Here is an 18451-nt window from a genome sequence, read left to right as displayed (position 1 = left end):
TCCCCCCCTCGTGAACACTGTCTAATAACAATGGTTGCCCAATACCATTCATGTGATAGTCTGACAAAAGAAATCTTTATGTCTGATTGGATATGGGACCTACCCCAGCCAGCACGGCAAATTAGCATGATAACTCCCAAGAGGCTCTGAAAGAGACAGAGCAATAAATACTGGCCAAATTATTTTGTGTGCTGATGGAATCTGTATTATAAAAACCCCCTTCTTTTTTTCTGTATTGAGAATGCCTATTTGCTATTGTAGATCCACCTAAAAGCTTGAAGGTCAGTTTGGGTTAGATTTGGGGTGCAAACTTAATTTCCTTTGTAGATATTCTTGGAACGACAGCTAAATGACTGAAGCACCAATACTTTCATATATATCTAAACTTGCTGGGATCTATGGGTAACCCTAAGCACAGCATCCATTTCTCTATATTGCTAATGTATCAGTGCTAAGCCTTGTGTCACTGCCCTGTTAACCACAAGAAGGTATTTCAGTGACTGGCACTGTTTATCTCATGTTGTCCAGCAGTTGACAATGAATGTCAGAGACACTGGGGGTTATAGTTAAGTAACTGATGAAATTGGTGGGCTGTATATTGTTAAAACTAAATAAAAACACAAAAACCCGTTATTCTTACCAAATATTACACTAACTGGCATTCAAGCTGAGCACTCTTTGCCACTTCTCTTACACCTGCATGGGGAACCCCTGGCTTAGAGGGCAGCATCTGCATGGAGTCTGTATGTTCTTTCCATGTGGATGTGGGTTTCCTCCTGGTGCTTTTCCTGATGTTTCTGGCCACACTCAGACAAGTTAATTGGTTTCTAATGAAACTGACCTAAACTTGTTTGTGCGCTCAGTGTGGGAAAATTAATACAGTATACTCCCCAGGGGCAGGGACTGAGATGAATTAGTAAATATATCTGCATCAACTATTACCTGATGATGATACTGTCGGAGAGTTGTCAGTCACAGGGCAGGCAGTGGCAATGTAGGTTCAATAATAATGTTGGACATACATTGAAAACCAAACAAATAAATAATCACTATCATGAAAAAGTCTACATATTTAAAGAGGTTATGTAATAGAATGTGCTAAGGTTGCTAAAGGTAAACTCTCACATAGAAACCAATTGACAGGTAGCATTTGACTTTTACCTTATTGGTTGCTATGGGTTACTTCACCTGAGTGCTTTTATTACATATGGGGTGTGGCTCCTTTACTTTACTCTGTGTTAGGTGCAAAGAAGTGGCAAAATATACAATTTGCTATGTTTTTTATCCACAACGAATGAATTGCGAGGACCACATAATAAGCTCCCACTTTCACCTGCCACGAATCCAGGAGCACTATGGGACGCATATAGGGGGAATGTTATACTCTGTACCTCACATTACATTGATAATTAGGGGTGAGGTGTAGAGATCAGGGGGCACAGGTCAGCCTGGTCCTTACCAACTGTGTCTGCAGCTGCTCACTAACTGAAGTAAAATTTAGATGACAGGTGGAGGTAGGAGGGGGACACCTATGTGCCTCCCTCTGCTTGCCCCTCATGCATACAGCACTACCAAACACAGCCAGTGCTGTATTCATGGGGGCAGCTGCAAGACCCTCCATTTTGGAGCAAAGAGGAGCACAATTTAATCTGTGTGAGTTGTGAACATTCTAGAGATCATACCTCAATCCTATTACTGCCATTTGTAAGAATTAAAAAAGAATGAGTGCTAAAAGGCAAACCTTTGTTTTTTTAAACAAGGAACAAAGATAACAAGGATACATGGTTCCAGCCTTCACATAAAAATACATTTAGGAAGGATACTGTCCGGGCTAGTGTCAGAAATGCTCAGCCTTCCTTCATATGAATGTCCTGTTTGGTAAATTTTTCATACATTTACTACATTTTGACGAACATTGCAATTATATTAACAGCTTTCCCTCATCCATCAGCATTAACATTTTAAAGGGCAATTGATTCACATACATTAACCTGTTTAACGTGCATGCCAGTTACATCATACCGTCTTTCATCATTCATTTATCAAGTCCCTCTGTGTTTTGGTATTTGCTGGCATAGGAACAGAATGAAGCGTCAGTTCTGACACCTCCCAGTGCTTTCAACACTATGGGTAAAGCGTATAAGTGCTGTTCTCAGAGTGGCAAAGGTGACTGACAGGATAAGGGTTAAGAATATATTTTAACAACAGTAGCTTTTTTCAGAGTTATATCATTCTTGCCTCAATCAGTTGCCCTTATGTTTTTTAGGCGCTTGTGCTCAAGTTAGACCAACTATTGTTATCAATTTCTTGAAAACAGCTTGTTACGGAGCAGTGCCAGTGCACTAGGAGACAGTTCCCTTATTCATGTCATGATGCAAATGATTCTTGGGAAATCTCCACAGGAGATGAATGTTCATTAGGCCTCTGAGTGCAATTATTGCTGCAGTGGATTTTAATTATCTGTATAATTATATTCTTGTGTCTGCCCCAACCTCTTGTGAAAAACTGTTAGCACCAGTTTCTGAACCAGCAGCTACTCTAAAGATTCCCATTTCTGAACATGAAGTGCTTCTCATTTGCTCTAAATGAAATGCCTAAAAAGATCTTCCTCTCCTGGCTAAGAATGAGCTCTGTGTGCAGTTATTTGCATAGGAGTTTATTTGGGGACCTGTTCATAGAGAGTTTAGAAGTGGGAGTAGCTCAGAGCAGGTGTGCAAAGATGGAAGAGATATTTAAACATTAATATATATCATTGCCAGTCTATCTACAGCTAGATATAAATGTACAAAATCAACTCTCAGCATTTACATTTCAGCAGAAGAAGACATTCCTTCCTTGCTGCCTTCAGGAGATATGATTTCACATGATTATTTTCACTGTATTTGCAAACCCTGACCCCTCAAATAAGTGGAAAAGAAGATAGCATTTTTTTATTTCAGTAAAAATCATTTTGCATTAAGCACAGTGCTGTACTAAAAACACACAGGTTGATTTTATCATCACATTATAGGAAACACACATTTAGGAATTTGGCTAATGGCACACTGAGCGTATGGCATATATTTTTGGCAAGCGGAAAACCGATATACGTTCCTACCGGTGCCTGTACCCGAATGAATGATATCTGCCGAAGATATGAAGTCTCGCGTTTTTTTTGCATGTGCCTGCACCCAAGCTTATTTCATACATTTGGGTGCAAGCAGAAGGTAGGGGAAATCTAGCGTAGTGGGGTGTATTCTTGGCAAGTGTTTTTCGGCTTGCCTAGAATATGCCCGTGTGGCATCAGCCTTAGAAAACAGATCAATAATATAGGAATAAAGACTTTCCATGTTCCAGTAAAGTAACAGAGTGCAATGGTATTGCACAGTATGGGGCATATTTATTATAATGTGTAAGCTAGCATCACTGGTGATGTTGCCCAAAGCAACCATAAGATCTCTGCTCTTGTTTTCAAACATCACTGGTGATGCTGGCTTACACACTATACGAAAATATGCCCCTATGTGTAACACTTTTGTGTAATGCACTAATATGCAGTTACATAATGAACCTTGATAGTGCACATTCCTTGTATAGCCACTCAGTAGTATAAACTGTAGGGGCAGCAGAACCCTCAACACCACCCGGCATGACCTGCAATCCCCTATTTCTCCCCCTTGCATTTACATTCTGCTTGCTCGCATGCATGAGGTTAGCGGAGATGTAAGGCTTTGTGGGCATGGGTGGCTGTAGTTACGCCCCTGTAATCACTGTTTGGAAAAAGAGACATTATTGTTAATAAAATGGCATCATCGGAACCATTGTTACTTTGATGCCCAATGGGGCTTAAGGTACCTTGAACTGGCAACAATACTCACTAAAGTTCTTGCAGCTCTTTCTCCCTGGCACCTCACGTGAGGCCCTTTGACTTCTCCCAGGCAAATAAACAGAGAAGGGCTGTTTGACTCACATAGTACAATATAGAAAAAAAACTCCTGTATATATTAACCACATCTTTCTACTTTTTGAGATCAGTAATGCTTTAAACCCCCCTACACTGCAATAAGAGGGCTGTAGTGTCTCCACATTTGAGCTTCTGGTCTCATGGGATATTATCTAAACCAGAAAACAAGAGGTAGATTGTTTGCTTAGCAAGATATCAAAGAGAGAGCAGACAAGTACAAGGGGGTGGGGTCTGTAAAAGAAAAAAAAGTAATGCCCATAATATGCTATTTTGATTAGAAAACAAAACTTACTAACATACTTTATTTATTACATAACAAGGTTGTCAGTAGTCCCCTAGGAGTGAATGGGCGGGAGCCAACACCCCAGGGAATGGGTGGAAACACTGAGTACTTGTTGTGGGAAGACAGAGCAGGCATAGGATCACAGGGCTGTATTATTGGTGGGAGGGTGGAGCAAGGTGGAGCGAGTGAGTACTACTCAGAGCCAAAAGCTGTTAACCAGAATGTTATTGCTGTGAGAACCCTTCAAAAACATCATTACACTAAAATAGCAAAATATATCATTTATACTATTATATAATTTATAACAGGGATTCTTCATCCTGGGGTAATTCACCTAAGGACTATGGGGGCTTTGCAGAACAAAAGCAGCGCACTTCTAAGGTCATATTTCATCATCTTATATGATTCCTTGCATCATTCAGCAATCGATTATAATCAGATTTCAGAATCCAGACCAAACAAGAGTATTAAGGATTAATGCTCCTACAACATTGTGAAACCAAGTATTACATATCTACATGGGCTTTTATTTGAAATGACCTCCTGACTGAAAGAATTCAAGCATGTGATGTTTAAGCCCGCTACAATGTCAGGTGGTAGAAATGACCAGTGTGGCTGTGTATACAAAATTATTAATGAGGCCTTGGGCACAATAGGCCTTTGCTGCTAATTTAATCCGCACCATATGCAGATGACCCACGGAAACACTTTCAGAAAACAGAAAGGTTGTTGTGTTCAACTGGAACAGTTGCTTAGATCCAGCAGAGGCAGCTGTTACAAGGCTTGTTAGGAAACACACGGAAACTTGATCATTTAAGCTCTGTGTTTTTCTTTCAGCTTGAAAATGGCAACTGTACTTTACAATTATCTGACAAATATTCATTTTACGGGGCACTAGTGCTAATATAGAAGTCTCTATTATGGAAGTTACCATTGCCATTGCTTTCTCTTATATCTGTATGTGTGCAGTGTGCACCGGGCGTTCAAATTTGGAGATCTAGGGTGTGCTTCTTATATCTGTATGTGTGGCATTGGGCCAGTTGATGAGGAAAATCTTATCTCCTAATTCAGTTCTACATTTTCCCATACAGCCAGATGCAATTAAATGAAAAAAACTTCTGGAGGTGTTTTTGGAGGCACAGATTTTCACTGCATCTCACTGTTTATCATGTAAAAACCCTGAAGTCTATGTAAAAGAACTGGAACCAAATTAGGAGAAAAGTTTTCTCTCTTTAGATTAAATCACACCCATAAGTTTCACCTGATAAACCATATTCAGATTCAAATTAATGAGAAAATGTTACTTTATCACATGAAAACTCATAGGCAAGATTCAATCTGGCCTAACGTTTTCTCATTGATTTTAATGTGGGCCAATGTGGCTTAAAAACCACTAAAGCTGGCCATACACGTGGCGATCTCACGATGTTTCGTACGACCGTCGGTCGCACGAAACATCGTCAGATCCGCCACACACCATTCAGGGCTGAATCGGCAGGTAAGGAGGTAGAAACAATAGGATTTCTACCTCCTTCTGCCGATTCAGCTCTGAAGGGAGAATTTTGGTCAGGCGCCTTCTATGGCGCCCGATCAAAATTTTCTAACTTGGCCGATCGGCGAGCCGACCGATTTCAGCAGCTTCCTGCGATATCGGTCGGCTCGCTGACATGCCATACACGCACCGATTATCGTACGAAACGATAACGATAATATCGGTGCGTGTATGGCCACCTTAAGGCTAGATAAAAATGACTGGATCTTTCTCAAATCACATGAAAGCTATTGATCCTTTTGGTAGCAGACATGACAAGGTATTAGGCATGAGTCAAGGTGACTACCACCTCCCATGGCACCTATACAGGGACTGAATATACCCATATACAGGTATAAAGATATTTGTGTTCTTACTGACTTCATGTTACATTTAAGGCTGAACTTTCAGGTGAAGGTTTGGACTTTTTTTTGTAGTGCTGCCCTACCTCTTAGGAGGCAGAACGTCTGAATCTACCTTGCACCTCTATCTATTTGTCACCCTGTTGGAGGCAAGTGGTCACATTTTTGAGGGGATCTGCTTCAACATTTATCTTATACTGTATATATCTTACTGAGGATAGGGAAATATTTACATTTGCAAATCACAGACAGTGATATTCTGCAGTTAATTTTTACATTTTTATGTGTATTTTAAAATTATGTATTTATTATTTTTCAGTGGCTCTCCAGTTTAGAATTTTTAGCAGCTATCTTGTTTGCTATGGTCCATTTACTCTAGTGACCAGGAATTTTTTTGAATGAGACATTGGGCTATAACTGGGATATTAAAGGACATGTAAACTCCACAAACAAAAATGTAATCAGTGAACAGCCTCTTTAAAATATTTTAATACCTGCCACACTGGTTGTCCAGAGGTTAATAGTAAGGCTGCAACATCTCCTTAATCACTTAGATTTCCTTCTCTTCCTGTAACCCACTTGGCCCCATCCCTCAGGAATTTGCTTTGGCTGTTGGCTTGTGGGCATGCCCAGTTGTTCTAAGCTCAGATAACTAAACACGCCCCCCCAGTCTAGCAGCCAGTGAAGAGATGGCACTGCTGGTTCCCATAGAAACTCAGCGCTAGCTGTCTGCTTCAATTTTTTTCTCCTAAGCTCAGCTTTACCATTACAGTGCTCAAACAAAACAGAACTTTTATCAGAGACAGTTCTGCCTGTGTGAGCCTGTATTCTTGATGAAATGTATGCTGAATAAGGGTCTGTGTGTGTATGCTGTTTGCAGATTTAAATGTAACTGATTATGTATCACTTTGATTGTAAGCTCTACGGGCAGGGACCTCCTTCTTACTGTGTCTCATACCACATGGTACTTATATATATATATATATATATATATATTGTATTTATTTATTATATCACTTGTCCTCCCTGTGTGTAATTTTGTATTCTGTAAGACTGTACAGCGCTGCGTACCCTTGTGGCGCTTTATAAATAAAGTTATACATACATACATACATCAGAGGAAAAATGGGCACTGGGTGAAAGCTGCTATTTGCTAAGGAAAATGTGATGGTGTTAGCAAACGGATGGGATATATGCAGTACAAATAATGCCATTTGGGTGGGGGAGATGTGCCCAACTGATATATATTGTAGGCAAATGTAGGCTTTACATGTCCTTTAATAGAGAGGGCCTGAGTAGAAAGATAAGTATCTCACAAAAGGTTTTTTTGCCTGCTGGGATCAGTGACGCCTTTTGAAAGATAGTAAGAAGCAGAAAGGAAACTACTATAATACTTGAAGACCAATTGAGAAGAATAGGGAATTCAATGTACCCCTTTAAATCGTGGCCCCTGACATTTTTTTAAGTACGTGACATACTTTTTTTTTTGCTTTGGAATGGACAGATCAGAAAATGGCAAGGCATGAGTTCATTTCTTAAGCTTCTGATCTTCCATGGCCATGAAAGATTCTACATCTGTTCTGTTTGTACTGTGTGAAATGTGCTCTGCATATTTATTGTAGGTTTGTAGGCTTTAATTTCCTTTAACTAAGATTAAAGCTGGCAGCTTCAGTATGAACTCATTTCAGACTCATTTTCCCAAACAATTTTCCATGAGCTAACTTATTCATTATCATCTTTTAAAGAATGAGAAACAAATTGCCCCCATGTTAACCAAATAACTATACACCACTATATAATAACTATATACAGATCTGTACAGGTATGGGACCCATTATCCGGAAATCCGTTATCTAGAAAGTTCCGAATTGCAGGAAGCCCATATTCCATAGACTCCATCAAAATCAAAAACTGTAAACTTGAAAAAATGGTTTCCTTTTTCTCTGTAATAATAAACCAGTACCTTGGACTTGATCCTTACTAATTTAAAATTATAATTAACAATCCTATTGGGTTTAGTTCATGTTTAAAATATTTTGTATTAGATTTAAAGAATTGAAATCCAAATTACGGAAAGACCCCTAATCTGAAAATCCTCAGGTCCCAAGCATTATGGATAACAGATCCCATACCTGTACTACACTATATTATACCTATAAACTACACTACACTATAGACTGTAAGCTATAAGGCATGGGACAAAGACGTGCTTTAAAGGCATTTTGGGGCTTATTCACTAAAGGTCATTAACACTTAACGCATAGTTTTAAAGTGTTTGTTAATAAAGTAACAATTCATCAAAGTAATTTCACATGCGTTACTAGTCATATCGCATGCGCAAAGATCTCAATAATTATGCAATAATTATCTAATAGAAATAATACTAACCCATAATTCATGGACATATTTTAAGCGTCAAAAGCATGAAACATGGCGAATATTGTGAATATTAATGCCTCCTAGGAGTGGGCATTACTAAACATCATTGCGGTTCATGAGCGTTTGTGAAGACAAGATGGAGTTTGCAGTCGGATTTTTTCTGGAATCTGAATAGGAGAATCAAGTATGTGTTGGCCCTAGAGTGATACATCTTTGAGTTTTCAGGGAAATGGTAATTTTTAGAACGGTAGTTTTCAGAAAGTAATAGTTACGTGCGTAATAGCGTGTGCTAAGATCGCGTGCTACGAAATAACGCATAAATATATTGCATGCTTTAAAATATTGCTTAAAAATATGTCATTGCAACATAAATAATGACAATAAAATTGCTTCTTAATTCAGACAAGTGTCTTTTTTGTGATTGATCATTAATTCTCCAAATATTAGAAGTGATAATATTTTTAACGCATGCTATAAATAACACTAGTTTTTTCGGACTTTAGTGAATCGCCCCCTTAATGTCCAAATTCTTCATAACCTTTAAGGTGTCACAGAAAGTTGATAAAAAAATAAAAAAATCATCAAGTATCATCTCTTTCCTTCCAGGTTATAATCTATTTTGGGGCAAGGTTCTCAGTAACTATTGCTTTGGCCTGTCAATAACTTTTTTTATTCCATGCTCATTTTCCTAAGCCCTGGAATACGGTCATGCTATATGGTCATTCTACAGTATATACTAAAATGTAAAAGACATCTGGCTTCAGATATGTAAGTGTTATAATTGTGTATGCTATATAACAACATCACATTGGAGTTGATATGTGATGCTGGCTAACTACTGAAAATACTGCTGATAGAACAATATCAAGAAACAGAGTGAAATGCTGACATCCACACATAATATATCTCTTTATCTCCATTCAGTGCTATTTAAGAGGTGCTACATTTTGTACACCAGATTTTGTTACATGTTCCTATTCATTCGGGGGGGGGGGGGGAGTGGAGTTTTGCGTAATCCTTTTTATAAGAAAGGGAGAAGCAGCCATGTTCTTTCTCTTTAGAGGGGATGGGTGATGCTGTGGAGCCTGAGGCAGGATGCCTTTATAAATTGAAACCAGGACCCTTAGGTATGAACACTTTAGTGGGAATTTAATCAAGTGTATAAGGGTTCGTAGCATTTGATAGGATTTTACTGTTATAGCAAGCTCTAGGAGGGTAGATAAACAGGGTTGCTAGAATGAACAGTCCTATGCTCCACTGAGGAGGGATAGTGTGGGGTTAGTTCCTCTGAAGATATTTGGGTAGAGTACATTCCCTTAGAAGACACAACTGGATATTGGTACACTGGGTCTGACACCTATGGTTAGATTAACGTACTGAAGAAACTGATAGATACCTCCACTGTTTCTCATAGGAATGCATAGCTATATGTGAAAAGCTTGTGAGAAATACTGAAGCTTTGAAGCCAGTGTACTCTTTTTCATTTATTTTGTTCTATAGTAAATCTACTGTTCTTGAACCACTGGCGAACAAGATTTCTTGTGAAGGTGTATGAAAGGTATAGTTCAGCTGGAGACTCAGTTGAGAGAGATAGGGTAGCTGTGTTCTAAGTGGAGAGAATCTGGAGCACTGTTCCTTCTAAGCTGTGTGCTTGTGCGAGTGCACACAAATTCTGAGACCAGCACACACAATAACTCATGATTTTGTACTGTGTACACCAGTTTTTTAAAGTGTGCACAGGTTTTTAAAAAATGCCTCTCTTGTCTATACTGCTACATCTGTATTATACTTCCACGTCTCTGTCATAGCTACACCATGTAACAAAGCATACTGTACATCTGTACAAGTCAATGGGCACAAGAATGATGAATTTGTATGATATAGTCTGAAAATTTATTTCTGTTTTGCTCATTGGCAGACATAACGTACATTTAGTTAATGCAGACAGTCCCACTGAAAAGTGGGGAAAAGTGTTTATATAGCCCTTTATCACTTGCAGTTCTGTGGGGTGCTGATGATATTTCTTTTAAATAACTCACAGGATTGGCAGGAAGCCCTCTTTAACATAATATTTAAGGTTTTAAGCTAGAGAAGCTAGATAACCATTTTTATACTATAAGGGCTGTAAACAAATGCCTGTTTTACTTACTACTTGTTGGATATTAAACGGTATCCAACACCTAATCAGATTTCAGTATTAGGCTAAATAAAAAAAAATGATGGTTTGGTAAATGTAAAATGTAATAATAATAATATAATGTATAATCTAAACAACCCTTTCACTCCAACTGAAACCTGCTCCTAGGAAAGCATTTGTTCCATCAGTCAATGTTCAGTTGATAAAGAGAATGTTTATCATGGCTGAGCCTGGCATCCTTTCACGTCAGTCACAGCTAACTGTCAAAACACAGATGCTGTTTTCATATTGGATTTAATCATTACTGATAATTTGACTACTGAATGCCCCTTCACTTGCTCATTCTAAGTGATTATTTCATGCTTACTACAAACACACCTGTAGTAAATAGTGTATCAAAACAGGGTTCTTTATAATGAAAGATATTTGTTTAGTGTCTGATCCAGTTTTTGAAGAAAATTACACTCAATCAGATCTGACTGGGGCACAGGTTGTCTTTACTTTCAGTGTAACTCCATTAAGATAAAAGCTTTCTTGTAGCAAATTCAAAACCATAAGACATTATTTAAAAGAATGCAATAACAATAAACTGTCTTTCCACAGTTACCTTCTAAAACTCATTCCTTGCTCTTTTTGAATTGGCTACAAAGCAGGTTTAGTAGTCCAAGGATCTATTGTCCTAACCTTTCATGTTGATTGAAGAATCTTGTCAATACAGCAAATTAGGTAGTGTTCAATTAGACACAATCCATTATAGATTCTCTCTTACAGTCACTTTGCCACTATTTATTTTTATTATGTAAAAACAAAATTCATTTGTTCTGCACATCCACCAATGAACATGGCTAGAGAAGTATAGAGAGATATTTGACTGCTTGACCTCTGGTCAAAATATGTAGGTATGTTCTTATGCTGTTCAGGGGCAGTGCCAGAGAAAGAAGAGCAAGGGAGGCTTATGCCTCCAACTTCAGAAACTAAGCCACCTCAGGGAATTCCAACATGTGATGTGTGATGTGAATAATAACTTCAAGTATCATCCTTATAGCATTTTAATGTTGATGGGGAATTGGGATATGTAGTTCAACAAAAGCTACATAGCTGCTTCCTTGATGAAGATTTAATTTTTGACATCATTTTGGGGCCATCAAAGCAATTAGCCTCTCTGGCAACCCATAGAGATAGCCATAATTTTTGGGTGTGGAAGGTGTAAAGGGAAGGGTAAATGTTTTAAGTTCTCCAAAATGGAATCTGCCTGGGTGCCTAGCTTTCTGTATCTGCAATGCAGATTATTATATTTGTAGTCCTATTTGTTAGTTTTTAATGAATATCCAAAACTAATATAGAACAATTTATATTTTTTAGGAGTGTTATTCTGAAAAGATGGTTCATTCATTAAAATGGTTGGGAATCTTCCCACTGATTCTATTCCAATGGCTTGGAACTACATCATCACTGAATCTTGAGGATCCCAATGTGTGTAGCCACTGGGAAAGGTAAGATATCTAGCAGTTCCCTGTGCCTGGAAACTGGCCTACACTTCCCCTATTCATCTATCCATTGCAAGATCATCATTACTGTGCAATTTTATTGTATCACAAAAGCTGTGTATCTTTGTGATGCCCCTTTGGTGCCTTCAGCTGAAGGTGAGACCTTAGGGACACTTTTTTTTACTCTTTAATCTATTCTGTTGTTCACACATACAGTTATTTTGCTGAATTTTGACTTGAAAAATACTTCCTTCCATTCTAGACCCAGACGTCAAGGCATACCATGACATCTTTTGTTAGTTTCCATCTGTTTCTCTTTTTCCCATGAGTTAATTTGTATGAAAAAAGTTTGTAAATAAAAGCATGTGTCTCAATATGGTTCACACATAATTTGTCTTTTCTCATGGCTTCCAAGTAGTTACGCCTCCATTTCTACTGTTTTCCTGCTATTATTAGAGTACTGAGAACAGTCAGCCTTGCAGGGAACAAGTCATTACAAAATGCTTTCTCTGCAAGCGTTCTTTATAGCAAATAGTCTAAATGAGCGATATTATTCAATATTTTATTTTACAGTATCCAGAAATAATTTAAACCCTTTCAGTCTTTGCAGAACTTCATTCTGAAACAAGTTATCATGGCTTTTTCTGCATCTTCCAGTGTACATGGACTAATCTATTCTTTTATAATAATGTGATTGTAACTTCCACCCAAAAATAGTCCACGAATAATGGGTCAGAAATTTTAATTTATATATATATATATATATATATATATATATATATATATATAGAAAGGAGATGTACATCCATAAGTGCAGTTGTGGTCCTCATTATTTCCCTGGAGTCATTTGTGTGTAAAATCACTTTCATTAAAAGTACTTGCATCAAAATGAGCTCCTTGCACTTCCATATAGTTGTGCTCGGCACTGCTCAGTCCTTCACACCATTCTGAATCGAGCGCCGCTGAGCTTATTGATGCTGGGGAAACCTGGAGCTTCCGTTGCCTTCAGGCTGTAGCTCCAGGGTTTTACTTGTGAGCAGCATCAATAGGTGCAGCTGCTGTAGTTTTGGTGCATCTAGCACAACTGTGCCAAACCCAACACCCCCCTAGCAACTCAGTAACAATTCAAATTCTAGAGGGGTTATATAATAAAAGGCACTATGTTTGCCCCAGAGCAGTAACCCACAGCAACCAATCAGCAGGTAGAATCTTCTGGGCACCTGTTTAACAGCCAACATTTTATTGGGTGCTACAGGTTACTTCTCCTGGACAATCAAAGTCTTTTATTACATATGGGGGCAAGTGTAAGCAAAAACATTTTTGCTGAACAAAAAATGAAATCATTCAAAAACAGCAAAGAATAAAAAAAATGAAGACTAACAGCAAATCTTTCTCAGAATGAGGCTGTTTACTGCATACTTAAAGTCCCTTGGACCGATTCGCCAGCTTATCGGCCCATGTAGGGCCAGGAACGAGGGGCATGCCCGACCGATATCTGGCCTGAAATTGGCCAGATATTGATCAGGCAGGTTAAAAGATTTAGTCAGATTGGGGACCGCTTCAGCTGATGATCCGACTAAAGGGCCAAACGATCAAATTAGCCTACATTTTTCCGATATCGCCCACACGTATGTAGGGATATCGGGAGAAGACCCGAATCCAGATCTGAACGTGTATGGTAACCTTTACGTGAGAGCATGATCACTATATGATATGGACAATAAACTCTGTCTGTCAGCCAATACATCTTCCCTAGACACATACCTCAATATGTTTAAGTGAAATAAAGGTTTAAGGTATGTAATTCCTTCCCTGAAAAAGTTGAACTAGAAGTTTTTTAGTGGGTATAAAGGAACTGGTCATCACTGGGTTTCAGCAAAATGCACAAGTATTAGCACATATAATAGACACATACGTATGTTAGAGGCAGTTCACAAACACTTAACTAACCCAAGTTATTTAATGGAATTCACATAATTTTATTTTTCAGCTATTCTGTTACAGTTCAGGAATCCTATTCGCATCCATATGACCAGGTTTATTACACCAGCTGCACAGACATATTGAACTGGTTCAAATGCACTCGGCACAGGTAAGTCATCATTACTAAAAAAAAAAGTCCCCCAAAAAATCCCAGTTTTACAGTTGGTCAGAATGCTGGGAACATGGGGTTTTCCGCATAAGGGCCTTTCTGTAATTTGGATATCCATACCTTACTGTATGTATACTATAATTTAAAAATAAAATTTGAACCCAATAGGACTGTTTTGCCTCCAATAAGGATTAATTATACCCAGTACAAGGTACTGTTTAATTATTACAGAGAAAAAGTAAATTATTTTTCAAATTTGAATTATTTCAAGTCTATGGGAGATGGCCTTTCTATAATTTGGGGCTTTCTGAATAACAGGTTTCTGGATAATGCATCCGTCACCTCCATTATACTATCTCTTTTTGTTTGTAGGGTACATCCTTTTAATGAAAGATACAAATCATATGCACAATTTAAGGGGCTGTAGCTTATTTATCTGTATTAGGTATATTTACTACATGATCAGAGCTGGGTGGGTACATACTGTTGAACAAATGTAAGACATGCATTTGCGTTTACCCCACAGAATAAGTTACCGCACTGCATATAGAAGGGGAGAGAAAACAATGTACAGACGCAAGTCTCAGTGCTGCCCTGGATTTTATGAAAGCAGAGAGATGTGTGTTCGTAAGTAATTAGCTTCCTCCTGATCTTATTAAATGTTATTGTTGGTCACAGAGATTATTTCATTTGCATGGTGTTGTTGTGTATATTAGCGTCTTGTATTGCTCAATGGTTCTTATTCTATCAGGTTATAAAGTAGAAGCTGGTTTAATGCATTTAGTTTAGCATTGTTGTGTCTGTGTCTCAAAATGTCATCAATGACTGCTTTTTGAGTTAATTATGTACTGGCAAATTATTTAGCGTATGGTCTATATAAACATGCCCTATGCTGCAGGATTCTCTTTGTTTGTCAGAAAGATTTGGCTGACTTTATGATGTATGTGATCTTGATGTCTGATATTGTTTCCCATTGCAGATTGCATAATCACTCATGTTGTTTAAATAAATTTACATATAAGAGTGTTTTTAGATTTATTTTATAGTATAGTATAATAATTAGCACTATTGCTACCCTGAAAAATGACTGAATCCTTGTTAATTGTGATTTAGCAGAGATTTTTTTTTTGTTATTCATTTGCCTGGGTTAGTTATTTTGTCTTTATCTGCACATACCAATGCTTGCTTGGGGATAAACGATAACTGAATATGATTTATAAATTATATATAATAATATTCATTAAATTATTCAATCTGCCTGTTAAGTACAATAAAATGTCCGTTAATCTACATTGGACATTATTTTCTAAGCACAATGAAATAGTTTGTGTCTAGCACCAATCCACAATTACCCAGCAGCCCTTATTTTACTTTGGGACAGTGTGGGATTGCAGCGTTGTGGTTTGGCTTTGTTTGTTTTCTGTTATGCTTAATATCCACTTGTGGTTATTGTTATTGTGGTTATCTTGTGGTGTGTACATGCAGCACACTGGACACATAGCAATTTAATCGATCTCACTGTACTGATACTAAAGAGTGCCTGCTGTATACAGACGGAGCACAGTCCATTCTCTCATCTGCATTCCAGCAATGAGCCAGGTGACACATCAGTATCAGTAATCACAGGAATTTCTGCCTATACTAACTGCCCCTGAGTTTTAGAAAGCATAACAATGGATGTCCATATATGAAATAAGGCCAGTCTTTCTATCTATACAAATACATTAAGTTAGAAGCAAATTAAGCTTCAAAAAGAAGAAGAAAAAAAACATTTTTAAATTGCAGAGCTATTTTGTAAACCCACTGAAAAGAATTTTCCATGGATGGTAACAGAATCTTGGCCCCTTAACTTTTCTTCCTCTGCTTAAAACTGCAAAGGCTGCAAGTCCCAGAGGGGCTGACCAGTAAAGAGTGATTGGCAGGGGCAGATGCCTGGAGACTGTAATCCAGGGATGTCAGACATGTGGCCCTCCAGCTGTTTGGAACTACAATTGCCAGCACCTAACAGCTGGCTGAGAATCCTGGGAGCTGTCACTCACAGCAGCTGAAGGGCTATGCTTTTGAGATATTGGCTATAATCTCTGTACAAGCTTCTGCAAAGCTTCACATAATAAATATTACAAAGCATAATATAAAGGGGAGCGGCACACTGTCTGCAGGAATATATTGCATGTACCTACAGTAAATGGGCAGTATTACTATATACTGGATATAAGCTTATGGCACTTTATGACCCATTTAATCCCTTGAGAGGGGAGTTAACAACAACACATAGCTTCTGTTTGCAGCAGCTCACAGCCTGTGCCTTCTAACATTTTCTAAGTGGAGTGTTCTGCACTTGCTGATTGCTATTCATGGAAAACATGTATAAATGGGACACATTCATAATGGTTTCTGGTGCTTCTCTGCCACAACACAAGTGGCGTGGATGCCCTATGTGCCATGGCCCTTGTTATAAAATGTCCTATTCCTAGCAACTTTAGAGCTGGTTTTCATTAACTATAAGACCCTAGCAACCAGATAGCTTCTAACATACCAAATGGAGAGCTGCTGAACAAAAAGCTAAATAACTGAAAAACCATAAAAAATAAAAAATGAAGACCAATTGCAAATAGTCTCAGAATATCAATGTCTACATCATATTAAAAGTTAATTCAATGGTTAACAAGTGAATAATGGTGAATAATTTTCGAATACTTCCTATTGCGTGTGAGTGCTGGGTACTGTGCCATAATAAACTGCCATAATAAACTCCATAAAACAAGACTATTTTATAGCAGAAATATTTGCAAACATATTTTGTCGCCAGAACATCGATGTTTAGTAAACTTTGCTGCAGTGAATATTCTGGCACAAGAATATTTGCTGCAATACTCGCCAGAAAGTCATAGACAATTTTAGTGCGGTTTAGTAAACGGACGCCTTAATCACCGATGGCAAACATATTGCAATTGTGCAATGTACATTGCAGGCTGAGCCGCAAGAAAAAAAACACAAGCTGTAATTGGGAAACTAACCAAATTCCAGAGAGATGGAATGCTTCAACCAGTTTTGCCTTAATTAACTCGTGCAATTAATGTTTTGTGATTTTGCCTATTGTTGGGCAGACAATATTGGCTACAGCCACAAACAGATGCTTTGGCCACTGCTACTTGTGGACATGATCAAAACTAAGCTACAAGCCCAAGATTCGGCCACTTTAGCAGGAAGAGATGCAGGTCTTGCTGGCACCAGCTGCTATGTTTTTAAACACTCATTCAGGGTAGTGCATGTGATGTAACTCTGGGTGGGCAGAGGTGTATTGAATGCTGTCACAAGAGATCAAATTGCCACTTGTGCAATAACCCTGTAATGTAAACTTTTTCTAGCCTTTTTGCCTTTGCATGGCCTAAAGTTTAAGACCTAAACCTTTACATAGTGAATACATGGTTAACCTCTTTCAGATTGAGAGATAACAGACACTGGCACCTATGGCAAGGCGTGCCTTATCCATTTATTTTAGACTGGTCCTTTGTTCATATCATCAGACGTTGTGTCAGTAAATGACAGGTTCAGGATTAACCCATGAGTGGGAGATGAGACAAATGGCTCTCCATTTAATAAGTTCAGCACAATTTGTAGATCCAATTTCAGAGTGAATTCTCAGTAAACACTGCTACAATTTGACTTTGGCATTGGTATTATTACTGTACAAGCAGCTGTTCAAACAAAATACTTCATGGTTTATTAGGTGCCTTAGAGGCCACTAGGGTTTAAAGAAACGTATTTTTACTGTTGGAAAGAATCTGTTATTAATATTCACACTTGTATATAAAAAGGAGGTGGTGTAAATCATTTTAACTATATAAGGATAATCTTGTGTCTAAAAGATATTCTGCAGAGTTTGATCAATGAAAGTACTGTTATCACTATTATATGGCTGCTATGGAAAAATATTTTAGAAATGTTTATAAATATGTTACAAGTTTTACTTAGGGACAGATTTATCAAAATGTGAGTTTAGAGCTTAATACATAACTCACCCATGTTCTATTCATTCCTATGGGATTTTTAGACGTGTATTTATCAATGGATGAAAGTTAGAACTCACCATTTGATAAATATACTTCTAAAAATCCCATAGGAATGAAAAGAAGTGGGCAAGTTTTTATGTATTAAGCCCCAAACTCACATTTTGATAAATCCGCCACTTAATGTACAAAATAACATATGCTGCACTGACTGAGGAATTAAACAT

General features: G+C 37.9%; 1 protein-coding gene across 2 annotated transcripts in view; it reads left to right on the top strand.

The window, feature by feature from the left end:
- megf10 (multiple EGF like domains 10) overlaps nt 1-18451 on the top strand; it is a 59871-nt gene that overhangs the window by 4798 nt on the left and 36622 nt on the right. For both annotated transcript variants that reach the window (NM_001079258.1, XM_031902171.1), the window contains 3 exon segments: nt 11998-12128; nt 14113-14214; nt 14741-14841. In NM_001079258.1, coding sequence (NP_001072726.1) covers nt 12016-12128; nt 14113-14214; nt 14741-14841 — 316 coding nt within the window. In that variant the 5' untranslated portion in view covers nt 11998-12015.

The sequence above is a fragment of the Xenopus tropicalis genome, chromosome 1 (genome assembly GCF_000004195.4).
Source record: "Xenopus tropicalis strain Nigerian chromosome 1, UCB_Xtro_10.0, whole genome shotgun sequence".
In the NCBI taxonomy this organism is placed as follows: domain Eukaryota; kingdom Metazoa; phylum Chordata; class Amphibia; order Anura; family Pipidae; genus Xenopus; species Xenopus tropicalis.
The sequence above is the reverse complement of the archived record's forward strand: the minus strand, read 5'-3'. Positions and strand labels throughout refer to the sequence as shown.